Source organism: Larimichthys crocea, chromosome XV, assembly GCF_000972845.2.
Source record: "Larimichthys crocea isolate SSNF chromosome XV, L_crocea_2.0, whole genome shotgun sequence".
Classification (NCBI taxonomy): Eukaryota; Metazoa; Chordata; class Actinopteri; family Sciaenidae; genus Larimichthys; species Larimichthys crocea.
Window position 1 is genome coordinate 17,058,747 of NC_040025.1, and position 27,199 is coordinate 17,085,945.

Below are 27,199 nucleotides of genomic sequence, written 5' to 3' on the forward strand. Positions count from 1 at the left end.
CAACAGAAGTATAGGAAGGTCCAGAGATTTTGTTTTGTGCAGGGTCATGCTGGGACCATCTGCACCTGGTGGGAGGCAAATTGGAGTCACTGTCAACACTAAGCTATGGACCTTTCAAACTAAGGGTCATGATAATTTTAAAAAGATTTTTAAAAATGCATTATTATCCTCTTGATTAGTAGTGTCAATGAGTGGAGAAACGGACCAGTACACAGGACTGAAAAAGACAAGACGGAGAAACAAAGATATCCTTTAAAAAGGCAGAAACCAGGTGAACATTAGGCCACACATAAAGTAACAACAAAATAAAGTTAATACCATGACAATCTCTGGACAAACAAATATAATATACAGCAGCGTCACATTGCTGACCATATTTAAAAAAAAATAAAAATAAAAAAATCACTGGCCGGAGTTAACCTTTGTGCCACTCTCTCTCTCTCTCTCTCTCTCTCTCTCAGTCAGACAACAGGTCGTGCTCTCAACAACGAATCAGGAGTCACATCATGCAGACCGGCTGCCCTGACCACTCATCAAGCCATGCTACACATGGGAGCATCACAGTGAACACAGCGAGCAGAGGTGCACACGAAAATGGACCTAAGTAATGCTTTTAATTTTGGAGTTTATTACATCATTGTCTGTTATGTTCACATGAGAAAAATCTTCATCTATTTAAAAGTAAAAAAGACAAGAAACTTAAATTTACTTAGAGTAGAAGACTTAATTTAACTGATTGCTGAGCTTTTGATTTGGCGACACTAGTAAGCTGCTGGCCAACTTGGCAGAGAGAGTCTGTTACAGGACGCTGACAAATGGAGAACGGCACTTAACTTCAGTTTAAATGTATTACTGTATATTAGTTTAAGTGTGTGGACCCCTGCTGGCCAAGGAGCCAATCTAATCTCTGTGTGTCGGGCCAAAGCTGTTGCTGGTGGCCATCAGGGTATCACGGCTGCAAAAGCACACCTGACCGACAGAAGCAGCAGAAGCAAAGACGGGGTGGGTGGGGGGGCCCGGCTAGAGCCTTACCATCATGGTGGGCCACATACAGAGCTAAAGCCCAACCCAAAGTAAAGGCAGAACAACGACAAGAGATTCAGGATAAGACATCAGTTTGGCACTGACTGTTACAGGATCATCTGCAACTTGGTAAACATATTCAGAGCATTTCCAGTTTAACTTAAATATACAGTAAGGTGGAAACTAAAGATTAATTTCATAATCTATTCATTAGCCAATTATAAAAATAAGATATTACAATTTTCTAGATCCTGAGTTAATGTCAAATGTACTGTTTTATCAGATTAACAGTCTAAAAAACAAAGATTATTAATCGACTAGCTTTAATGTGTTTATGTCAGAGTTATGTATAGATTGTTTTATCAACTTTAGATATACAGTAACAATTCACAGTAAATTCACAGTAGGGTGAGTCTGGTCAGTGTGTGGTTCAGGGTCTGTGTGGCAAACGGTACCTTTCGGATCAGATCCTGGTCCTCCACCACACCCAGCTCTCTGCCTGTAGCCTGGGCGATGCGTTTCCCTGCCACCAAGTTGCCGACCAGCATAGAAGCTGGACCGACATCCACTGAACAATTCAAAAGACAAATCAGAGCGATGACACCAGCGGCACAAATCAAATGATAACATATAATATTTCAACAATTTCCTCCTCTGCTGTGGAGAGGTGGTGTACCTGGCTGTTTCTGGCGTGGCTTGGGTAGGTTGGTAACACAGGTGTGTGGGCACATGAGGATGTTACAGGGGTGCAGGTTTCCCTCCAGAAAGTTCTGCTTGGTTTCACAGATGTGTATGCCTCCAAGGGGCGTCTTTGGGAGGGTGTTGGCTGGGACGAGTGCGAGACAGTACAGACCGACCTGGTGGATACTGTCTATGGCCTGAGAAGAAAACGGGCATCACGTGACGGCGTTTAATCAATGTAGAATGAACACAGTAGATCATAAAATGTCGTCACGAGTAAAGGCTGTTGAGCGTAGTTGAGTCATTGAAACTCTTATTTTGAAAGGCACATGCTAAAGACATAAATGGAAGAATCTGTCAAGAGTAAATACCATCATAAAAAATAAGAATAGATATTGAATATTCACACTATGTATGTGAATTACCTGCAGCACTCGACTCATCCACTGGAAGCTGTCCTCCTCACTGGCGTCAGGCCTCTGCTCTGCCACAATCACTATCCTCTCGTCATAAAACACCGTCACAGAGAACACGGCGATCCTGCATGAATGACATCAGAGAAATGAGCACTCACAGGAAGAGACTGCAAGGTGTCAAAGGGTACACGTACTGCTGAAATGATCTTCTTTTGTGTCACCTGTGCATCTATACATCCTGTTACAAGCAGTCAGTGTCTTACCTCCCCCTGTAAACTGTTTTGACAGGCTCTACTGCTAGCGCGGTGGCCACCAGGTCGTCGGCGTTGTGGCGTCGCCCACTCACCATCAGCAGGCCCTCGATCTTCCCCACAACAAACACCAGACTTCCCTGTGGAGCAGATAGTTTCACTCAGCAAGGGGAAAAAAAAGTCTCTCCACCTTCATTTCTTTAGTCAAATTTCAGAAAGTGCCTTACCGGTCCTACAAATCCAAGCAGACCGGTCCGACTGAAGGGAATTTCTCCTATGGGTGCTCCGGCTTGGTTGACGGGGATCACCTACAGATTGTCAGAGAAATCAAAGACTGGACTCGAACACATATAGAACAGTTTTGATACTGCAGTTGAAAGTTTAGTTTAGAGATGGTGTATTTGAATAGGGACAAACAGGGAACAGGTTCTAATGAGGCCTGTTATCAATTGATACGATGACTGTGGCTCCATCTAGTGGATCATTTGAATCTGTGCTTCTGTCCAACCCATCCATTTTCTAAACCTGCTTATCATGTGCAGGGCTGAGGGCGACTGGACCTGATCACAGCATATGTTCTCAACAAGAAAGAACTGGGCATGTTACAAGAAAGTTCATTCTCAAGACTTAACGTGTCTTTTTAGGTAGAGTTGCGACCAAATGAAGTTAATAAAATGTATAGGGTATAGACCACCCCCATGATGGGAACCAGTATCACGAACAGAATGAGCAAATCAAAATGATTCATATAGTTGTCATACATGTCTTTTAAGCTTTGACAGACCTCAAATGTGTTCTTGGTGACACCAGGCAGGCCGTAGTACATGGTACCTCCAGCCCGAGAGTTGATCACAATCTCTCCTATTTCATCTGTCTTGCACAGCTGAGGAGACCCATCAGGTTTAACAATGCACATCAAAGCTGAAACACACACACACACAAAAAAACAGTTAACATCATGTATGTTTACATGCCTGAATGCTGATGCCCTAATTGAAAGTAATATTTTACAGTAAAAGTCTAAAAGGGCCAATTAAAGCCAACTGCTAACCTCCCGGCATGATGTGGCCCACATCCTGAACAGTGAGAGCAGAGTTTTTGTCCTCTGTGTTCACCCTAATCACCCCGTGGCTCAGCCCACCCATGGACAGGATGGCCCTGGCGGGTAGTGGAGCTCCTCTTGCACCAGGCCTGCGGAGAAGGCAGAAAGAGAAGTGAATGTGTTAGACAGGAAGGCAGCAGAGAGGTAACACATTGTTGTGGTCTGCTGATGCAAGTTTCTCAGTTTCAACATGCAGTTGTTTCAACAGAAGAAGAAAAAAAAGTATCACAAGTTTGGTTTATTTTTGTGTTGACTCATAAAGTAGAACCCTGTCATCATTTTTAACTTGAACTATGTAAAGTGTGATGTTATGAATAGTTATGACAAGTGACAAGGTCACTACTCTTGTTGTTTGCAGACAAAACTGCACTTGCATGTGAGAATGCAGATGTGATACCTGCGTATTGCCACGGTCAGAGCCTCAGGAGAGGTGGCACATGGACAGATCACCTCAGGCTTCAGACCATGAGACTGGAACACATTCAGGAAGGCATCACATGACGACACAGACCCTGAGAACAAACGCAGATTAAAAATGTTACCAAAACGATGTAGGAACAGTCAAAAACATGTCTTTGTATAGTAGTTCCTCATTGCAAAGAGAACGTGCTTGTGCGGGAGAAGTGACTCACATGGGTTTGCGCCATCAGCCACAATAAGCATACGTATGGAGGACAGATTGGTGTCTCTCTGGTCCTTGTGGGCCATCATGGCCCAGTGGAGGTCACGGCACTTCACCAAGGCCACGCGTGCTATCAGAGGGTAACAGGAATGTTACACAGTGTATGATGCAATATATATTTACTACAAATATGGAATATGAAAGTAATGTTGGTCATACCTTTGTGAATGTGCACCCTCTGCACCCAGGACATGGGACATGCTTTCATGACAGCGTATGGCACTGTGATGGTGTGGATTCTGTTCATGACACTCTGGAAGAAAATACACATATTATCAACGTCAAACTGTGTTACAAACCAAAGTTTCAAAAGCACACTAGTCTGAATGTACAGTACAAATTATTGCATTCAATCTCACCGTTAAGACGCCATGCCACAAGCCCATATCCTTCTTGCAGTCCAACACATTTACAAGCGTCTCCCCTAAAACAGAAAACACAAAAACACAAGTGAAGATGTGTGCTGTCAACAGCAAACTGTGCAAAAGATAATTTAGGTACCACCAAAATGTTATTTTGTGCTCTATTGGAGTGTAAATTGTCTCTAAAGATCTTTGAGCAGGAGGGAATGAAAATAAATGAGCTCAAGAGCTGTGCACTGTTGAAAATTATTCTCGGTGCTTAGTTAGTAAAGCTAAAATATATTATACATATTATACATGGCATACGATAGGTATAAGTTACATAAGGCACCTTCACAGTAGTTACAAGCCTGTGTCAGGGCTTGACAGTGTGTCAGCATGGAGATCTTGGACACAGCAACTCCCATCACCGTCCCCTCCTTACTGGCTTTGTACTTTGGGGAAAGAGACACATAAAAATCGACAAAGTTAAATGAAAGCACAAGCTACTTGGAAATAAACAATAATAATTATCATAAATACATTCTGTATGTAAAGTGCATGTATGATACTTATAGGAGAGTTAGATTTAAAAAGTAAAAGTCTCTTTACAATGCATAAAATATTTACAATAACTCATACTATGGAGATTTTAAACATGTAGAGTAATTTAGAGAATAAGCGTGACACATGTCAAATTATAAACATATATGTTTTATGGTTTATAAAGTCACTAAAAAAATTACTTTTAATTGACTTTCCAAAGAGCTACACCGTTCTGTGATTAATTTAGCATCAATGAAACTAATTAAAATTTGTGTGAATTTATGTTTATGTTAAGAAGCGTACCTCGATGTAGGCTGTGTCTGTGTTGGCGGTGGGGATGTGAGGCTGCCAGTCTTTGGATGGTTTGGTCAGGTACTTTGTGTCTGTCACCACCCATTTCATTCTTGGCCACCCTGGTAAACAAAATCACACACCACAAAGAAACATACAGAAATATTTTAGCTGACACAAAACAAAAAGAAACATGTTTAGGTATAGTAATTTGGAGCCACAAGGGTCACCTTGTGACCTCCAGGTTCCAAGCCAATACAAAGTGACCACAGTGTAGCCCTAATTTAATGAGTCCATCTAATCGCTCCCAAAGAGACTGGGACAGAGATGACTGCTGAGCAAGCAGCATTTGGGATAACTGACCTTTGAACTGGATGATCTCTCCGTTTGGTGTCTTGGGCAGCCCTTTGAGACACACCTCGCTGGTGAGCGCCAGACTAACACCACAGCTGCCCAATAGGAAGCCAATCTGCTGGCTGCCTGCATCCTATGGAGAGAGACAAAGGTCAAGAGACTTCTGACACACAACGACCAACAACCACACCTTCACACCAGCTGTCAATATGTTGGTCACAATAAATCCATATTTTTTATATGACCATATGAGGCATTATATATAGTTTATACCACACACAGTACACAGTGGATTAAATGTCTTAGCTAGTGATTAACAATTACAATTGATCTAGTTGCAGATCCAGCTACAACCTGACTGAACTACCAAATGTTTGCTTCAGTCCATGCATGATTTACATCTGATTTTGTATTTTTCAGCGACTGCCACAGAAGAAATCACTCGACAATGGTCGTTACCTGTCGTGACAGTGGTACCTCAATGGGTACAGGGATGACCTCAGCTAAGAGGCAGCCATAGAAAGCCACCCAGAACATGCCGGGGTCACTGTTAGGATACACCAGCGCCACCTACGAAACATTAAAAAAAAGTTATTTTCTGTGTTGTGTTGCTTTTATGCTTTACATCAGGGGTGTCAAACTCATTTTGGTCCAGGGGCCACATACTACTATATATGAGCTCAAGAGGGCCAGAGCACTGCATAAATTTGAAAATATAAAAAAATATATAGATAAAAATGCAAGATTTTTCTTCAATAAAATAATGGTAACAACCAGAGGCTTTAAAAGTAAGTGCAATTTCAAGTTGTGCAGTAACACATCACAATAGTTCACAAAACATGTGCAAAAAAGCTCAAACAATGTTTAGCATATTTTATAGCAGAGCTCATAGCAGAGCAAGCAGATGACATGGAATGCATGAGCTTGGATTATTTTAGCAATATAGCTTTGAACAATAAAACAAAATATGTAAGAAATCAAAGCCAAATTAGACCTCCAGTTTAACCAGGAAAACACGGCCACTCCCATGGCAACTTGCTGAATAAAGTCAACACCTTAATAAATTCAACTCTTGTGTAAACTTGTGATCATAATGTGAAATTAAATTGAAAAATAATAACAAAAAACATACACATGTGATGTGTACAATTATTCTTCCTAGCTTTTGTTGCCATATTTGTCGCTATGCAGACTCTCGTAGTGGCGTTTAAGATTGTATAACTTTAGCAGTTCGAAAAGTTGGAAATATATTCACAGATGTGGACTTCTGGGATCAATAAGTAAGAGGCGAAACTTTGTTCAAACACAAATGATGCCTCTTTCACATCGTAATAGCAGATACTACGAGCTACAAGAACCAAAAACCCGTTTTCATAATTTTGCTGAATTTTTATTACAAATATTAATCAATAACTCCACTGTAATACAATATGGAGACTCCAGAATCACTCCACACATCAACAGTCTCCTCATGGTCATACTACAACAGCTGTTTTGGAGAAAACGGGTTTTGCTTAATTTTGATGATTTTTTTATTGAATATATTAATCAATAACTCTACTGTTATATTGTATTAAATTATGAAAAAGACTATTTTTCCAAAACCGCTGTTGTAGTATCACCACGAGGAGACTGTTGATGTGCGGAGTCATAATAACGTATAGCTAACAGTGAGGTTATTGATTATTATTCACAATAAAAAGGAGGAGACTGTTGATGTGTGGAGTGATTTTGGAGTCATAATACTGTATAACAGTGGAGTTATTGATTTTTGTTTGCAGCGTCTCTCTTGGAACTGAAATTTGCAGACACTCCCTGCGCACCCGTCGGGCCGCTGGCTGCTCGTAGGGACCAATGTTATGCGTCCAGCTCAGAGGACGGCTTGTTCTTTTACAAAACGGGTTTTTGGTTCTTGTAGCTCGTAGTATATGCTATTATGATGTGAAAGAGGCATCATTTGTGTTTGAACTAAAAAAAATATGAAAATACAAATTAGTAAATTTTTCCTGGAAGATCCGACACTCAGTGTCCACCTTTCTCTTTTTTGACAGCGACATTTTTCCAACGCGGGTGTCAAGATTGAAAAAAAGTGTCCGCTACCTGCTCTCAAAGAACCAAGTGTCCGCTACCTGCTCTCAAAGAACCAAGCCTTCATGAGCGCCCGTTCTAGTGAGCCGCGCAGCGGTGCGTCAGGGCTGCATCTTTGACACCCCTGCTTTACATACTAAGAGGAAACTGGGGAGACTCTTACCCGATCTCCAGGTTGAAGGACTGGTTCTGTCTTGGTGCCCAGTTTATTCAGAAGTGTATAGGCCAGTTTCAGACTGCGACTCCATAGTTTGCCTGCGGAAAAGAAAAGCAAATGATGAATGTCTTATTTGTTGTCTACGTATTTGTAACGTTGTATAACTGGTCCAGGATATTTGAACTCCACAACCCACTATAGCTCCACACTATGTAGGTGTTATTCTGCTCAGGCCAACACTTATTTATTCAGTTGAGCCAGCTCATATGTAAGAATTATATCTCACATTTACATTTTGTGGAATAACTTAAACTTCATGAACTGAGAAGTTGAACGAACACCTTTGCTTTTTATAGTCTACAGTCTATCAGTTTAAGTGTTGCTCACCATATGTGAGTGTGTAGAGGGGTTTGCCAGTGATATCCAGAGCAGTGAGGGCAGGGCTCTTGGCCTGGGTGGCCCCCCAGCGGGCCAAGGCAGCCTGCAAGGCAGGAGGCCAGTTACTGACCACACCGAGGGGCTCCCCCTTCACTGGGATGATTTGACGACCCTCTGGCTTTGGGGTGTTGGGGTCCGGCTGGGGCACTAGATGACAGGAAGGGAGGGGTAGATGATTAGAAGAAGCTAATAACACCACAGGCAACACTTTTCATAAGTATATATAAAAAATAGAGGTAGTTTAATAAATGAAGACAATGAGAAAGTTTATCATCAGTCGAGATTTAGTTCATTATTTATTTAATTATAGTTTCTGTGGCTGGTCAAGGCTTATATTTGGACACATGGATACAAATGCACACTGTGTGTGTCACCTTCTACAATCTCCTCAGAGTCATCGACAAAAAATTCGCTGAGTGGTGGTCTCTTCGGCCGTTTGAGTGTGTTTAACAGCTGCTGGATCTTGGTGGACACCCTGCTGTTGACAGGCACGCCTGGACAAACACCAAGAACAGCCACTGTCACAAACATATGTAAACAAACAACCAAAAGAACAAGCGCGCACACACCCACACATGCATTTCTATTCTGACAGAAATCTACTGCTTAATCACATACTCTCGCACAGGCAGAACCCTCTAGGCACTAGCACAAAGTCAGGACCAGAACCAGCAGCAGGAAAGATTCAAAAGGGAAATTGGTACTTGAGGAGACACAGATTGGAGGATCTTTAGGAAGACAAATAAAGGAGGTTCTCTAAGTCTAAACCTATGACACAAGACGAACATAAAACAGATGGACAGACTCCAGGTTGGAAAGCAAGCCGATTTGGACCTCTTCAGCATCCCTCCCCTTCCCCGGTTTCGATTTATATTACCTTTTCTTTTTCCTTTTTTAAATGAAAGGCAAGACAGGGACAGGATTAATGGACCCAAAAGAAAGAACACAAAATATCTGTAATTAGCATCGTTCACCACACAGAGAAATGAGGATAATTCTGAAGAAGATTCTTGGTGAACATGGGCAGATTGTTCATTGATTTGAATTCCCTCCAATCTGCTTCATCGCTGCGTACGGTCAATGCAAAACAGAAAACTGTCGTGTTTAGAACATGCAAATGATTTTTTGATCTCCCAAATTTGAAGAAGATCAGCAACCAGATGAAAGTAACCATGTTTTAGAAAAATGTACACCCATACACATGTGATTGTAACACCAGTTATATTGTGTGTGTGTTTGTGTGTGTACCGTCAGCTGTATCCAGCATGCTGGAGCGGCTCTGTCCACGGCTCATACCCCTAACCGCCGGAGGCAGGTCAACCCTGGACCCTCTCTCCTGGGGAGTGGAGGATGTCACATCTGGGGGCACACTGTTTTCTGGAGAAGAGAAAGCGAGCATCATGAGTGAGAACAACAACCAACCATCACTGTTACTGTATGCATCTGTTTATATTGGAGCTATTTATCAGTATTACCTATGCGTGTGTGGGACAGTACGTCCGCCAACAGGGAAACAGCGGGTTGGAGCTGGGGCTGGGTCTTTGGCTCTCCATGGGAGAGGGTGGAGGAAGCAGACGAGGACGTGGAGGAGCTTTGGACGGAACGGTTGATCCAGTAATCAGGGCTCTGCAGGCTCTGGGCGAGCACTGCACTGAGAGCTGCCTTTCTGCGCAGCGAGCCCTCATCCTCTGATGCAGAAGATGTGTCTAATGAAAAGAAAAAAAACATCACTATTTACATGTTTTTTTTAATATTTACCACCCTTTAAGAAGTTTCTGATTGATAAGCAGGTCACATTAACATTACACGGACCAGCTGCATACTGAGTGTAAGAAATCTACATTACCTGGAGGTGTGCAAGTATCTATGGGAGACTGAACAAAGGCTGAGCGTCTCTTGGTTGGCATGGGCAGTGCCATCTTCTCTTCTTTGTGTTTGGCCAGTGCTGCCTGCACAGCCTCTGTGTGGATGTCTACATAAATAGAAAGAGTAAACAGAGTGAGTCAAACAAGCGAGGAAGACAGAATATATTAAAAAAGTTGACTCACTGCTATTTATTTAATGAATTTGACTGTGTACCTGATCTGTAGCGCTCGTCCCTGGCCCCTCCACTACGGTGTGCACGGTGGTGTCTGGCGGCAGAAGATGTGGAGGGGCCCGGGGCCTCAGGACTGGGGCTAGGGTCGACACTGTGGCCCGGGGAGAGCTGCACATCTGGCAGAGACAGATCCACATCTACAGAACCGAAGCAGTTAAGTTAATAAAAACACATTAATAAACGACAAATAAACAAGAGCTTTTGGAAAGTTGCACACTTTTGCTTTACATAATTCCATTACAGCTTCATGTAGGCATAAATATTATATGATACTCCCAGAAGTTCTCTAAATTTAGCCTCACTATGGAGCCTCTGAGCGTGAAGTGAAATAAGGACATGCATTTTACTGATGCAACTTATGCTGTTAACGCAGTACATGAAACTAGGCTAGAGAGAAAATATATTTTTAGTCAACTGTCCTCTCCTCCCAGAGGGCCTGGGCAACAGAGCCTCTGAGGAGATGATGGTTCGGATGGATAAGGAGGGCGCAGGAGAGCAGGAGGTGTCCTCTGTAGTGTCAAAGCTTCCCAATACCATAACATGGCAAAAACAGCCATGGGGAATTGAATTAAAATATTAAAGATTCAAATGAGATTTGGATTTATTTGCTGTGTATTCAAGCTGAAACAGGCCAAGGTTAAACTAGTGAGTAAGTACTCCATTTTTGAGCTTACAGTGACGCATCAAGAAGGATTTTTTCATGCCGGTGCTAATGTGGTGCAATTTTTCCTGAGGAAACACCACACCCTCATGCGAGTCAGCTGACTGAGAAAATCTGAACAGATCAGCTTACCAAATGAGGACAGAGGTGACTAACTCGTAGTAATACAGTGAAACTCTGGTACTTCCCTACTTCTACTACTGCTTGTAAACCCGCAGCGGTTTTTAAGCTCATTGTGTACACAAGTTTACAGTCAACGGCACAAACTCTGAGGTACTCTGTGGTTTTGTTATTCTGGGGATTTGCTACAGAGGTGCAGTTATAAGAGAGGTTGTTCGATGCGACTGTAGGTTTGGTTATCATATGTGCGATTCTTATTTTGGCCACTAGAGTGCCACAGAAAGCCAGAAATTCTTTGGGACAACTTAGACAAAGAGAATTTGAGTCAATTAATCTGATAAACAAAAATCATGTTTAAAACCATCCTCCTGTAGTAGTTTTAATCCTCTATACAGAACGGGAAGAACCATGAGTTAATAAGTTCCAGTCGTGACTTCATTAGTTTCTCACAAAATTAAAGTTTCAGCATCTCTGAGTGAAAGAATAGCTGCAGAGATGCAGAAATAACACAGGACGAGAGCGAGAGGTGGGGCTTTGAAGTGAAATGAGTAAAAAGGACAAAGAGCAGAAGGAGAGTTTGACTTACTTGGCAAATGTTGGATGTAGGAGGCCAGCAGCTTGGCTTTCTTCTTCTCATAGCCCTTCTGCGTGATGTCACCTAGGAGAGAGAGGACAGCGACACCACACCGTTATGTTAGTCATAATTACCACACAAACACCAGCCGACTGAGCGCACAAACCAGATGAAGCGCACACAACACTCCTCTGACACACACACACACATACACACACACAGCCTCTGCTAGCTTTAACTAATACATCTGCAGGGGTTGAGTCATAATAATAATAAAAATAATAATAATAATAATCCTCTTTAAACTGAATCTACAGAAATCCACATGTTGACAGCTCAGTCCAGTGACAACTAGGCGATTTGATAACACCATTGTTTGGCCTTACATTAGCCACGGTGAACAAACATGATGAGTGCACAAAAACCTCCTCTGGGCTACGAAACCCAAATATGATTACGGCAACTAGCAGATAACCGCCAGGCGGGAGAACAATGGTGAAATTGAAGGCTATCTGGAACAGTTGGGATAGTAAGCAGAGCAAAAAGGAAACCATGTGAGCCAGTTTCACATGGGACTCAACAATTTATCTCCTCCTCCCTCCTTTCTCCCCCTTTCCCACTGTACACCCAGCCCCACCCCTCCCTTCCTCAATCGGCCTTGGACTGGCAGGACTCCCACCGCTCCCAAAGTTTGTTGGAGATCAACAGAGGCGAGACAAAGTCCTCTTAACTGGGACCCCAAAACACACAGTCTTGCTTGATGCATTGCAAGACACACCCAATCCAGTTTACTTTTATACATACACACATCCCTTTTGCACACAAACAATCCCACCACTACAAACCCTCTCTCGGTTATTCCCCTTCCTCTGTGTCCAGCGATAACACTGCATGCTATGTCAAGTGCAGCGTGCCAAATGACTGCTTAGCCTCAATGCCGACACCTCCTCCGCGCTCTAACCGGTGACAACAAGTCACCCACTGAGAGGAGAAGGGAAAGGAGAAAATCAAAGATAACAGGGAGATGAGGGTTGTGGAGGGGGTGAGGCGATAAACACATGGTGAGAGTCACGGGCAGGAGCGAGAGAAAACAAACGGTGCATGTATGAAACGAGAATGGAAAGAAAATGAGGAGGTGGGGTGGAGGGGCAAAGTTCAACAGGAGACTGGAGAGTGGTGGGCTGGATAAGCCGGCACTGGGTGGGGAGTCCCATGTGTAATTCTGCATGTTGTGTCTTTAAACTTTCTCACACTCTGGTCACTATCCACTGGTGTGTGTGCGGTTGGCTTGGAAAAACAACAGAATCAGAGAGGAGGTCCCCCTTAGGACTGAGTATGTAGCTCGCCAGTTTGGGTTGAAATTTGATTTTTCGGATCCTTCCCGTACAGAAAAACTCTTGAGGTTTCACAACACTGTAAATTCATGAGAAATATGGGGAAGAGGGGAGGGAGCTGAGCGAGTGCACAGTATTTCCAGAAAAACAGCGCAGTGCAAAACAAATTCAAAGACAGTTTTAAGACGGAGGGAGTGTGTGACTGAATGCTGAGTGCTTTGTCATTCACCGTGGTGGTTAGCATTCACCTCTGACTTCATGCTTGGTTACACACGCTGGCCTGAAATCCACTTGAAAAAAGAAAAAGAAAAACAGCAGCAAATGAGCGTTACAGTCTGTTGTTTTTTTTTTTATTGTTTCTCCTTCTCTTCGGCATGCCACAGCCTTGATTATGTAGAGAAAACACTCACAGACAGACATGCAAGTGCAGCAATCAGCAGCAAATTGATTGGACTGGACTGGAGCGTCATTGTTGTTGGAGACGGGGTGCTGGTGCCCGAGCGGTGCCCGGAGGGAGGAATGGAGGGGATGGAAAGATGGAGGGAGGGTGGTCATTAACACAGACACAGAGCAAAGTCTGTATTGGGGGCATAACAGCAGGCGTGGACTGGCACGACCACACTGGCTCTGTGGTTGGCAGTGGGCAGAGAGACACTGAGGCCTTCGGGGTTGAAAGAGTGACTGTGACAGCTGCTTCAAAACAGAGGAAAAGCTGTACGTCTACGAGTGCAAGAATGTGGTGTTTTGAATGCGAGCATGAGCAAAACAGTACAGTGACTGTACGTGTGTGTGTGTGTGTGTGCATGTGTGTGTAATCTGAGGTCAGGGGACAGGATATGAGCATTACCCCACCCTGTGCGTGCGCTGCCAAAATCGTCTCCCAGTGTCTGTCTAGAGAAAGAGGAATGTGCTGATTGGAGAACACCACACTAACACAGAGGGCCAACTGGCCATGAGAGTTAGCTCATTGGCCAAAAAGTCCCCTGAGATGCAGGAAGTGAATGTCTATCTGTGTGGATGTGTATGTGTGTGTGTGTATACACAGCTGGTGCAGGTTAACGGGTGCTACAGTACACAGAGGAATGAATGCTGACTGAGCCTGGAGCAGAGTGGGCATTACAGGCCTCCTCTGTGAGATGTGTGTCAGTGTGTCAAACCAGGATCGGGTGAGTTTGGTTGTCCAGGCACATGCTCAACATAGTTTGATAGAAAGTCTAATTTCTGGAAGAAGTTAGCACCATCCTTTCATCTGGTCGTCACAGCTTTTAAAGCTTGTCTTTAATCGAGCCGCTTATGTAAACAGAGCGACTGTGGTGACTGCTTTAGAGCTCATTCAAGACAAGATGACAGTGACCTCTGTGACTCTTCTTTTAAAGAGCTGCTGTTGACCTCTGACCTCAGGACAAGTCGGGTAGAGGGGATGATCCTCTCGCAGCTGACAGCACAGGGTCACACAGGGGATAGACACACACACACTAACAGCATTTCCCAGTTACACCAGTAATTACAGCACGACTGAAGCGTATTCTGACATAAAGAGATTTTATAGCACAAGTCATGCATCCAGGCATTTCTAATCTGCACGGTCTGATCCTGTGTTTGTGCATCAATACGTGCGCTCCATGATGGCTGAAGCCATCAAATTCATATTTTCTGCTTATGGTTGAGCAATTAGAGCTATTTATCTGTCATGACTCGAGCTTATAAGTGACAAGAGATGCCTTAAGGAGTAATTCTTTTTTTTGTTTCCTCAAACTTTCCAACATCTAAAAATGTTTCTAGAAGTCCTGTGATGCTTTTAGCTCACTCTGCTTGGTGTACAGAGAGGATGATCTATACTCCTAGGACACCTCTAATAAAATCTCAACACTTAAATAGGAAGTGATTATAAAGTAGATTTCTTCTCGGGGAATGGTCAAATAATCCACTACATTCAGATCATGGCTTCCATGAAATCGATCCAAGGAAAACATGAGCTGTCCAGATACTTGGAGGGTTTTAATACTAGTTCTGTTAATGCTTTGATCGTCATTACTGAGGGTTTTTCCAAGCAGCTGAATCACCTGATCGCAGCTGAAACTTGTTTCTTAGGTCACTGTTAACAATGGACTAAGTATTTGGCTTCTTAAACAAACCTAAAGAGGAACACCAAAACCACACTAATGGTGAACAAATGATGAGTAATGAACAGCAGTATGAGAACATACAGTCATATGAGGCTGGGGTCGGAAGGCTGAGGTTATGGTTATAAGAGTAGGGGTGGTGTACACAATGAAAACTTTATACACTCCTCGTCATTTAGCGTTCAGGTGAAATGAATATTGGACTTAAAAGAGGACCTGAAAGGATTTTTTTCCTGGCTCGTGTGAACAATCTGAACGAGCGCTTTAACTCCAGCTGCTGTTATCAGCAAACAGCACTTTGGTACAAGTCTCAGACATTTATATAAAACTCCGACAACAAAACCAGCGTGCTCTGCAGCTATTCTTTCAATCAGAGTAACACCTGCTGCCAACTTTCATACTGTGACGTTCCCTCTACTTCTTCTTGTTAACTGATGTTAGTTGGCTTGTGAAAAACTGTTTGTAGTTTGGCAAAATGCTTCTCTCTGCCTGAGAAGCACTTTTTTATAATGCTGAAGTTTTCCATCTGTGTTGTCGTGAGAGCACACTCTAAAAAGTCACTTGACTTTCATGCTCACTTTTTCAAGGTATAGAGGAAGCACCTTGGGTTATAGATGGCAGTGGACGTGTGACCAGTTGATGAAAAACACTCCAGCAGAACCTACAGTGACGCAAAGCAATAAACAAGAAGGCAGCAGAGTTTCCAGAGGTAATAAAATAACAGTCAGAGGTCACCGCTGGGCTAATGTCTCCTCCCTTGGACTGAATTATGAGCTCATAGTTGATGCTATTGGACAAACGAGAGAGTCTGGACTGCAGTTGACAGTCAGTGTGTGTGTGTGTGTGTGTGTGTGTGTGTGTGTGTGTGTGTGTGTGTGCGTGCGCTCATCACAACTACGCCGACATCATGTATGAGCACGCTTTACCCATTTTCATGTTAAACGTGAGTCAGTTTTCCAATTCACTGTCGATGATGTGGCAACAACACTGATGTCATCTGAATAAATATGGTTTGTTTTTCTGTTGAGGTTGCATCCTCGCTATGTGACCCCCTTACTCACCCACACAGCCCCCCACTGGTGTAGCAGCTTTGTCTGTAATTACTGTGGGCAGATTAGCCTGGTGGTATTGGTCTCTAGGAGGAAGTGACATGTCCATTTCTACCTCCCACAGCTTCCTCTTGCCTCACAGTATCGGTTCCTGTGCGTGCATGAACGCAGGTCAGGTAGCTACATGTCACATGATCGCACATGAAACACACACACACTTCAATAGAATAATTAGCAAGATTACACAGTGAATAAAACCTCTCGTTCACGTTGTGAGAATCATCCAGCGTTGGCATTTTTTTGCCTCTATCCTAATCTGTAAGCTGTGATTACATCTAACAAGACTACAACAGATTACACTGCTCCGTCTGGACATTTGTGTTGATCTAAAAGGATAGATGACAAAAAAACAAAAAAAAGCCTAAACTGAGGCTAGCCTCCGAGCCTGCAGTGTAGGAATGTCTTCTAACCCCGTGAGGTCATGGTTGGGCTTTAGGCCAGCGATGCTGGTTCGATCCGTACAAAGCTGTCTTTGTGTATCAGTGTTTTATTGTCTGTGATAGATGCGATGCAAACATACAACACTCCTATAACTCAATCTCACGAGAAATACACACTAACAAAAGAAAGCTATTCTCGCCGTAGGGTCTTGGTGAGCAGATGACAGCGAGGAGACACACAGAGCACAAATAAAGACACACACACACACACACACACACTTACATGTAAATACACATAAACACAGGGGCTGGGAGAGGAACTAACGTCACCCACAAGATCTTATTTATAGAGACACAGAGCAGAAACACAAAAACAACGAGCAGACTGTGCTGTGAACATGGGAAAACAGAAGTTGACAGGAAATGCAGATGAATGAGTCTGACAATAAGACCATTTAATGACACCTGGTTGTTACAAGCCCATTTCTATAGTTAATGCATCAAAAGCAGTAAGATAAAACAAAACAAAAAATTTTTTTCTCATACTCTGGATTTGCATTCCTACATATGATTTACTCTTCATTTTTCATTTTGATACTGTGAACTAGAGCTGAAACAACTGGACTATTAACTGATTTATTAAAAATAAATGCCAACTTTCTGGACTATTAACTGATTTATTAAAAATAAATGCCAACTTTCTGGAAAACTGGTTATTCATTTAAGTAATTTCTGAAACAAAAGCCAAACAATTCCCTTTTCCAGCTTATAAATTGTGAAAAATGTGCGGCTCATCTTTGTCTGATAGTTAATCTTAGTCTTACTCTGACATTTTACAGACCGAAAATGAATTTATTATTTGAGATAATAATCAGCAAATTCATCGAAATTAATACAAATTAATATTAAATGCAGGCCTGCTGTGAACACACTGTATTTTGACCCGTTTTTTTTCTACCACAGTCTTTATACTAAGTCTGCACGTACTTGTTCTGGGTGTATTAGCAGCTGAATCACAGCTATTAAATAGTATCACTCAGGGAGTATTTTGTTCATGTCTAGAAAGTGATTGAAACATTTTTACAAAAGGCCTCCCACCTCCAGGGCTAATGTTTTCCACTCCAAAAGCAGGCCTACAATTCCTCTGGGAGCCAGCTAGTCCATGTGGGGGGTTTATAGTCAGACAGACAGGGGAGGATGAAGTGATCTCTGGATCGCTGGAGAAATCTGCTGGCCAGCTGAGAAAAAAGGCTGAGGGGAGTGCAATTTCTCCTGACAGAGTCTCTACTGGAAACAGAGATTTGGTTTGTATTTGGTTGTTTAAGGGTGTAACCAGGGTGTCTGACAGTTACAGTGAACTGTCAAATCATGACTGGGCTCTGCCAAAGTGTGGTTAGTTATCTATCACTGCAATCTAACCTCTTCAATCAGACAATTTAACGGTCAATATACAAACTCATGCTGTTCAAGTTTTTTTAGTCAAGGTTGATTTCAGCCATAAAAAAGTTCTTTAACCAAGTGTTGCAGATAAGGACGGTGTTTCATTTTTCCACAGTCTGAAAAAATGGTTTATCTCAGTGTTTCTCAAACTTTTTACACAGTGTACTTCCTCAGAATATATTCAGCACACCAAGTACCACCAGTAGAACAGACACTGAACAACAGTAGGCTGACCTTATTCAGCTACAGACAGCTCACGCAGGAGGTTGTTTTTTTAATTATTATTATTATTGTTGACTGTTGTTTAATCCTGTACTCAGCGAGATCAAGAACCAGAAGTCTGTAAGGTCATCCAGGTAATCTTTCTTCAAAAAAGGTTAAGTCTGGGGCAACTGGACTAGTTTGTAGAGTATTAAAGGAACAACGAGCTGGTCAACGATCCTTCCGAGGATAATCACTCAGACTCCCTATCAGTCAGTCAGAACTGAAGAAGCTTCATGGATGAGAGGCGAAACGTCTTCATGGATCTACAAACTAGTCCAGTTGTCCTAGACGTAACATTTTTTGATTCAAGAACAGTTAAATGGGTGGAAAAGATGTACTCTTGATACTGATACTGATACTTCTCTTCCTTATAGTTCCTGTTTAAAGCCACATAATCACGGATGTATGCTCGTGACACGCTACCTGCATGAACGTGCCGTAACTATAGAGCAGGATATGAAACAAAATATAACCGGATCTCATAGTTCATTCAAATTATTGTACTATTTATTATTATTGAGAATTAAATGTTCCTATAAAACATTACATTTCAGAGACTCCTTCACATACCACTCAAGGAAGCTTGCATACCACCAGTGGTACTTGTACCACAGTAGTCTATCAAAATCTTTCATGTACTTGATAAAGTAACTGGCAGTGACAGTCCTAGTTGATTGCCCAGTTACTATTTAGACGTACAGGATGTCACACATGTCAGCAAGACAACTTGTTTTCTTCTTTCTTAACAGATACTGATATCAGAAGAAAGTCTTTTGTGATATGTAATGATTAACATGATGCATCACAATGAGGCTACTAACTATGGGACGCTACATTTTTGTTTATTTGTTGCCGTGCAGCCATTTTCAACAACAAGCTGGTGTGACAAATCCCATTACAGAGAATCTAAAAAGAGGAAGGAGCCGATTGAGATGTATCAATTCAAGTGAAAAGTTCCTACGTGTCTTACAGCTTGCGATCAAAGACGTGCGTTACTGAAAAAGAAAGTGAAACTCTGCAGAATTGGTGGGGCAACAAAAAGGTGGATCTTACAGGAAACTACAGATGGTTAGAAAGAAGAAGACTCACTGTGTTACAGAATGTGAGGAAAGTTCTTGTGCGAAGCCTCATAGTACAAACACCGTCATCACAACAAAACATGTGCATACATGTGAACAAACACACCCACACACACATAAACGTGCCGATTTAATTGTCAGTTCCCCAACTCAAACCTTCCTATATGGAATAAAAAACATGTAAGCTTAATTGTGTGGCTCTACTAAGACCAAAATCAGACTGGACGGTCAGCATCCTGAAGTTATTTTTACAAAGGAATAAAACTAATGTTCCTCCCAAGCTTTTAAGGCGTTCACATTCTGTCTGAGTGCTTGACAGTGTTCTCACACTTCCTCCATTACTTCTATTACATTGTGTATTTCTTATTGGTAGAGACAGCACTCTTGAGCCAGCTGTGTGGGTACAGTGGAGTCTTGAGATGAGGACAGTTACAGCATTGACAGCTCATTTCTACTTTTGGCTCGCTGAGAAAGGCGAACTGAAGAAGAGAGTACTTCCACCAACCACCCAAAATATTTTCTCCATAACCCAAATCACTGGCTGATGATGCACGGGATGGTCGTCCGCTGCCCAGAGCCTATACACAACAGTTTAACGTCTAAATTCGGCTCGAGGAGCTTTAACAAATATACTTTGACTCACTAATTTTGGTCACAGTATATCTCTGAAGACAATTACAGGCATGTTGGACAATCTTGGCAGTGACAAGATGTTACATAGATAAAGTCAGAGCACATTTTCTTCAAACAACTGTAGCTGACGCTTGTGTGCTGAGTCAGACAAGTGACGTAACACAGACACAAGTGGTTTGCATTTAAGTAAGCAGCAAAGGTTAATATGGTTTACTCTTCAGTCAGGCTCGGTCTTGAAGCATGCTGTCACCAAAACAGGTTGTGTCTGCGGTATCAAGCCCTGTGGCAAATCGCACAAACAATCTGACACAGACACACAATTGTTCTGCAACCTAAATTGCGAGCCAGACACAGATTTAAAAGCTGGGTACATGAAATAAACAAAATCAGAACACATCAGGTAGAGCACCATGAATCCACCTGAACAGCCTCAGTTACAGTGACATTTCAGACTGACTGTAGAGGGATTTGACCGGTCTGCAGGTTGCTGTGTTTTTTGGCCCCCCTGTATCACCGCTGCCGCCAAAATGCATTACATCCACTCAGATGAATGGAAATAAACTTGTGTTTTTGCCGCAGTGCCCGATCCTGTCTGAATGCGGCCTTAGTTTAGGGAGACCACCTGAGGTGAGAGGCCAAATCCCAGAATGATTTCTGGTCACATTAGCTAGCTACTCTGCCACTTACTGGATTATCTGACACCTAAAACTATGGCACCACCATTGCTTATAAACATCATTGAATTGAGGCTGTAACACCGATTTGGTGATTAATTAATAAACCCTTTTTATAGGACATCTTGTCATAGTAAGGCACAGGTGTAACTAATTAAGATTAATCACGCACGCTTTATTGGCTGCATTTAATTTACATCAGCCAGTTCCAGGATGTCACTGGTCACCTTCAGATGGCATACTGGGAATAATACTGAGCCATCGTTAATGCTGTTAGTAACACCTGTTTTTTCCTAGCTATGCCAAGGAAAAATGTCTGCTGTGAAATAAAAGCCTCTAGGGTGCCGACAAATGTCGACGGAAAGCCAGTTCAAACTACCAGACAGACATTAACTGGAAGAAACACATCCCAAAGGACATTCTGGGAAATGCTCTTACTCGCTTTCTTGCCAAGAATTAGACAAGAAAAAACGATGCCAGAGCCAGGAGGCTATTACCTTATCTTAACGTAAAGATTAACAGCTGTGAGACCTGCTCAAAGCTTTTTCTATGAACAGAAGATGACGCATCAGAGCTGCGGCAATGATACAAGAACAGCCACACTTCCTGTTTCAATCTCCAACCCTTGTTTGGAAGTGCTGTGATTGTCGTGTAGATGGATGAAAGCGGTTTGTGTTGTGCCAGAGAAGGTACAGAAAGTTATTTAAGTTTTAGTTTAGTTGTTATAAATCATCTTTGGAGAAACCAGGACGATGATTTAGCACCGACAGAGGGAAGAGATATCTGTGCTGCCAGATCTCGCGAGAGTGTGCTGCTGCTGCTGCTGCGGAGACAAAGACAGACCAAGTTAAACTTTCTCCTGATTTATTGGTCTGAAAAATGTAATTTTAGTGTCTGAATGTTCAGAAGATATGTGGCTCATGAAAAATGGGCCCAATGTTTACTTCAGTGACCATGAGGCAAAGGAGTCGCTCATAATCTCCTGTTCACGTCTACAGACTCTCGACCTGCCGCTGGCCTCCTTTAAAAGAGGAGGCGCAGTGACTAAATCCATATGACACAGATACAGGAAGTGACTCTTCGCTGAGGCGTCTCTTTTCTCAACAGTCTCTGTCGTAAATAGACTAATTTAAATTCTGGGTAATATATTTTTAAATGAACAAAAAAAAGCAACCAAGCAACTGCAACATGCGTCAAACCGCTCGGCGTCTTTCATGTCAGCAGCCATCTGTAAGACAGTTACAAGACGTTCTACAAAGAAAATTCAGTGAAGCGTGTAACAATACAAAAATCTTAGCAGCAGAGAGGAGCTCAGTAAGTCATCAGTCAGGCTTTCCTCGAGCAAACAAAGCCTCGGTGTAGGTTAGATAACTTTTTAGGCTGCAAATGAGTTTGTTTTGACGAGCATTAAACTATTAGTCTTACACTACAGACCAGTCTGAAACCAGCCTCTGGTATTGTTCATGTTGGCACACTGTCACAGCTTACTGGGAACAGCGCCATCATTTTGTTATTAGTAACACCTGTGATTTTTTTTTTTTGTACTGTGACAATGTTCTGCTGAGAAAAAAGGCCTGTTACACAGCGTGTGAGTTGTTTGTCACTTCATCTTCTAGCTCATTTATTTTAACTATGAAGGCAGTGTCGCCGGGTCAGGAGGTTGACTCAGACTTCATTCAGCAGACTGTAAAGAAAAGAGGAAAAACAAAGTAGACTTATTCAGACAGAGAGGCATCCTGGCCTGTTAACTGCATGACAGACCAGTGTTTCAGCATTGCTGGGTAACCAGAGTGTATTGAGCGGCGAGAGTGAGCGAGAGCTATCATGTTTCACTGAGCCGGTGTTGTAGTTAAGAGATACGGGGGTCAGAAGTGTGAGACAGGCCTGACCCGAGGTTCACTGAGTCTTGTACATCATCATTTTCAACACACAAACGTGGGCCAGTGAGTACACATCTCTGGATGACATATACACGAATGATTAATCTAGACTCTGCTTAATTGCTCATGGATGATGGGTTAAAAGAGGGCATTAACGACGAAGGAGGAATGTTAACCAGGCAGCTGACTCATTAAATCAATATTATAACATCATAACAAGCAATGAGCGGCCTTTAAGTGTTGAGTCTACAGCTGACATTGAAGCCGCGCAGGCCTTATTGCCTACGTTTCACTCTCTGGACAGCTCATGGTCCCGACCTCCCACCACCCACTGCTCAGTTATTACACAGCCCGTCATCAGGATGGGAATGTACGGCTGCTCTGGAAATGAGAGCTCTGAATCTGTGGGGACGTTCAACAAGGTGCAGCACTCGAGGAAAGCGTAAAAGGAAAATACACCATGGTGAAAAATAGCTATGCATGCCTGTCAGGCACTAAAATACACGAACCTTAGCGTCAGCGAAAACATTTCACCTCATGTGGAACAGAAAGTGCACGGGGAGTGGTAGTGAGGCGATGTTGGCGACAAGGTACTCGCAGGCAGATAGGGGATTAGATTAGGATTGTGACGATAACCGCATGACTGCAAAACCGTGGTTATGTGACGCCTACCACGCCACGGTGGTTGAGCTCATTACAGTCATTAATGCAATTTTTTGTGTGGTCAGTCTCATGTTCTTCTGTTGTGCAATGTGTTTGAGTCACACATTTTCTGCCCACCACTGGAATTTCATGAAGACCCGCTCTGCTCTGCCTCTGATTGTTCGACGTGTCACAAACACAGCCTCTGATAGATCGATAGACTCAACCCAAGGTCACATTGATTGACAGTGAACGGCTAAGAACATGCTAACGGTAACCGTTTAACACGAAAAAAAATCAACAAATTATGAGAATTTATTATTATGGATTTATTTTAAGGCTCCAAAAAGACGCTGCATTTCAAGGCTGGATTAAAAAGTTTCTGATAGGTTACGATCGACTGAAGCCGACATCAGACGGCAAAGTTATTTTTCCCCTGCTCAGCTACCCAACTGTTACTTTACCAGCAGTTTAGAAACAACAGACGAGACTTGTCTTGGTGTTGAGAAGCTGCCGTGTATATTAACTGAAATCTATAACCTATCCTGTACATTCACTACCAGATAGACAACCTAATGCTAAACTTTGCTCTTCCTTTGGCTTCCACTGTCACTCTCGGCTATACTACTGTGAGGCGGGGAGGGGAAATCGAAGGGATACGTTGCTTTTCCACCATAGTAAGAAAAGATTTAGAGTCACAGGCCTTGATTCGATGAGAGTGAAGTGACGGGAAGTGAAGAAGCCATTAAACCTTGTATTATCTCAATACAGCTCAAAGGAACTACATCTTCACTAAAGCAGGTATGTTAAAAAAAAAAAAACACTAATTGCTCTTTCGCCACAATCACAGCCAACTGATTGCGATAACATCCAGACAACAGTCATCAGTCACTGTCTGTGGGAGCATGTGGCACGACACAAACCTAGAGCTGAATGAGGGGCCTCCTACTGATCCAGGAGTGTGAGAAATACTGTGTTGATGTCTTGTCACTACTCGCAGTGGCATGTGGCACATATTTAGCTCTGTGAACCATCTGAACAGTCTCATTCAATGCTGATATTCATAACAACAGTCACAACGACACAGATCAGCAGCAAACAGCTACCTTTAGTTAATCCCCAGTAAATGACTACGGCCAATCTGTCCAGCACTGTGCCGGGTGTCAAAATATTCTAATACTTCCATTTAAGTACAAAATACAAAATGTGGACCTGTGCCAGCCTAGAAGCCTGTGCTATTGACAGCTGAGGATTAAGAGGTTTGAAGCCCCACCCATTCAATGTGTTTTCATGGCCTTTGTTTTACCTCTTTCTCCGGGGAGTTGAATTAAAGGGGTCCATGACTACAAGCCAAGCTCCAGCACAATGTGTTCTGAGGGGCCAAGAGGGGAGATACACATCAGCTTGTTGAGGAGGTTTCCTGAGGACTTCTACTCACTGGGTATTTTCAATAACCCTTTAGCAAATGCAAGGCTCGAGTCAAAAAAAAAAAAAAAAAAAAAAAAAAAAAACGACCCAAAGCTGTTGACCTTTTGGAAACTTTCATTGTACAATTATACAGCAGGACTGCTTTACCCCTGAGCTCTGGTTTCCCCATCAGCCCTTCCTGTGACGCAGGCATGAGCTTTTATATATAGAAACTGACCAGCTGCTGAGCAAAAAAAAAACAACAACCTGTGTTCTCTACACACCCTCTTCAAAGACTGTAGTGATCAGCTGTGGCTGATCAGCTGAAGAGTCTGAGTGTTTGACAAGAAGACAGAGAGAGAGAGAGAGAGAGAGAGAGAGAGAGAGAGAGAGAGAGAGAGAGAGAGAGGATGTATTAACATGATTTACAACATACAGCAGATTTATGGCGAGAGCCCAAGGTCAAACATAGTTAACAAATGTCAATATTTTTCATATATATATTTCTTTAGCCTCTAAGTCTCAGCAAATTGTGTTAAAAAAAGGGCCTTGCTGCTCTGAATCTTAAAGCAAACAATGACAACATTTACAGATACGTTCCTGAACTGTTTGAACTGCTGCTGCCGACAGCCAACTAGCAACCTAGCCTGCAAAATGACATAAGTGGACGGACTTGTCTGTCACGCGTGCTTGTTTACGAGTTTGTTCAGTTTAGAGAGATCAACTCTCGAGATGTTCTCAAGCTAGTGGAAAAGGTAATGATAATGTTTTATGTTATTCACACTTCACCTGCTACTGTCAGGGTGCCAGCATGTAAAATATCTTGACAGGCTTTATGCAACCCATTTACTACCCAATGGCAAGCCTACTGATAAATGTACAGAAAGAGACCGACAAATATGTATCTTCGGGATTTCTCTGAGGAAGCTCTGACAGGTGCCACAGGCCACGATATCCAAAAATCAAAACTGGAAGACCGTCATTAAGTAAACATGAGCGAAGTGAGAGGGACAAAGCTGCTGCTCAAATCTGTGTGACACACCCACAGGTATGGTTTGTTCTGTCAGCAAATAAAGTTGATGTAGTACCATAGTACTGTGATGTAAAACTTCTTCAGCAATGATGTTAAATATAGACTGTGCAGTTTGCAGGTAACACACTACAAACTTTAACAATTAGTGTACCTATAGCAACTTTCTGCATGGGTCAAACGGCAGGCTGATCGGCCTGAGGAGGGCAGTTCTCAACAGGCCGCAGTATTTCACACACAACCCATGGACGCAACAGTGACCCACGGGTAGCGGCCAACCAGCCGGTTGGTTTGGGTGTGAAGTGTTTGCTACTGGCTGCTGTTTACTAGCCAGGAACATTAGCCTCAGAGAGAAAGAAATACACGCAATTAGGAGTGACTCCTTAGGACTTTGAGAGGGTGGCCTCCACTGCAATAATGCTAGAGCTTTTGTGTCAAAGAGATGCTTGTTTTCTCCTCCTCAGGCATGAAAGCGAATTTGTCTTGCCAGCCAGGTCTATTTATATTCACAAGAGCATTCTTCAGCATTAACACAGTCACATGGCCGGCCGGGCAGTGGATATGGGCTAACGATACATTAGAGGGGCTCTGCATCAGCTCAACACACACACACAAAAAAAAACTGACTTCTCTTTCTGCCACCAGTGAGTTCGTTATTTTGCCTCTGAGGTATAAATCAGATCAGTCAACATTGTCTGGTGTGTCACAGCCCGGGCTCCTGACTAAATGACTGCAGGCCACAAAAGCACTGAGTGGGAAGATTGCGCAATGCAACGTCACAGAGGTGCTTCACCCGTCACCTCCAGCTCAATCCGAGATAACAGGTTGGTTAAAGTGGTGAATGAAGGTGGGCGTTGTGCAGACGAGGAGAAAAAAGGGTCCGATATTCCCCATTCATGAGTCACAGGTGGCATCACGCCTTGTCAACTCAGTAAACAGCCCGGTGAGACAGGAGGCTGAAACAGGTTCTTTCACTTTGCGGTGGATGGATGTGCCCTGGAGAAGAGGACACACCTAATTACAGTGAGTCACGGGTTTACAAGGCGCAGACAGGAGGCCGCTGTGTTTCAGTGAACTGCGAGGTACATAAGTAGGCTACATATCATGCCAGTGGGTGAATGTTAGTGAAGAGCGGAGACTATTGAGTTGCCTTCCTCCTCAGTAAGATCAGAGCACAAGGTCAGCACCATTTCAGTGACTGACTCCTGCTCAAGGGCACCTCAGAAGAGTGGATACTTACTAGCACAGGTGCTTCAACCAAGGTGGCACTCTGCACACAATTCTCCACCATGTGTCAGCTCAGACTTTCACAGCACAGATACACGAGTCCTGACACCGACGCTGGGTAATAATTTAACTTTACTTGTATAGCACTTTTCAT

At 42.9% G+C, this 27,199-nt stretch overlaps 1 protein-coding gene across 2 annotated transcripts in view; it reads right to left on the reverse strand.

Moving 5' to 3' along the window:
* The window catches only part of dip2ba (disco-interacting protein 2 homolog Ba), a 40,634-nt gene that overhangs the window by 8,720 nt on the left and 4,715 nt on the right, over positions 1–27,199 (reverse strand). The window contains exons 2-25 of one of the 2 annotated variants that reach the window (XM_010748355.3): positions 11,836–11,907; positions 10,450–10,605; positions 10,217–10,342; positions 9,846–10,076; positions 9,619–9,747; positions 9,248–9,259; positions 8,745–8,864; positions 8,320–8,517; positions 7,939–8,030; positions 6,147–6,257; positions 5,697–5,820; positions 5,346–5,455; positions 4,849–4,951; positions 4,515–4,579; positions 4,315–4,408; positions 4,106–4,225; positions 3,871–3,985; positions 3,423–3,562; positions 3,156–3,292; positions 2,599–2,679; positions 2,384–2,511; positions 2,130–2,244; positions 1,700–1,901; positions 1,479–1,591 (exon numbers count right to left, since the gene is read on the reverse strand). In XM_010748355.3, coding sequence (XP_010746657.2) covers positions 1,479–1,591; positions 1,700–1,901; positions 2,130–2,244; positions 2,384–2,511; positions 2,599–2,679; positions 3,156–3,292; positions 3,423–3,562; positions 3,871–3,985; positions 4,106–4,225; positions 4,315–4,408; positions 4,515–4,579; positions 4,849–4,951; positions 5,346–5,455; positions 5,697–5,820; positions 6,147–6,257; positions 7,939–8,030; positions 8,320–8,517; positions 8,745–8,864; positions 9,248–9,259; positions 9,619–9,747; positions 9,846–10,076; positions 10,217–10,342; positions 10,450–10,605; positions 11,836–11,907 — 2,894 coding nt within the window. The remainder of the gene's footprint in view (positions 1–1,478; positions 1,592–1,699; positions 1,902–2,129; positions 2,245–2,383; positions 2,512–2,598; positions 2,680–3,155; positions 3,293–3,422; positions 3,563–3,870; positions 3,986–4,105; positions 4,226–4,314; positions 4,409–4,514; positions 4,580–4,848; positions 4,952–5,345; positions 5,456–5,696; positions 5,821–6,146; positions 6,258–7,938; positions 8,031–8,319; positions 8,518–8,744; positions 8,865–9,247; positions 9,260–9,618; positions 9,748–9,845; positions 10,077–10,216; positions 10,343–10,449; positions 10,606–11,835; positions 11,908–27,199) is intronic. The other variant, XM_010748363.3, reaches the window with a different exon arrangement.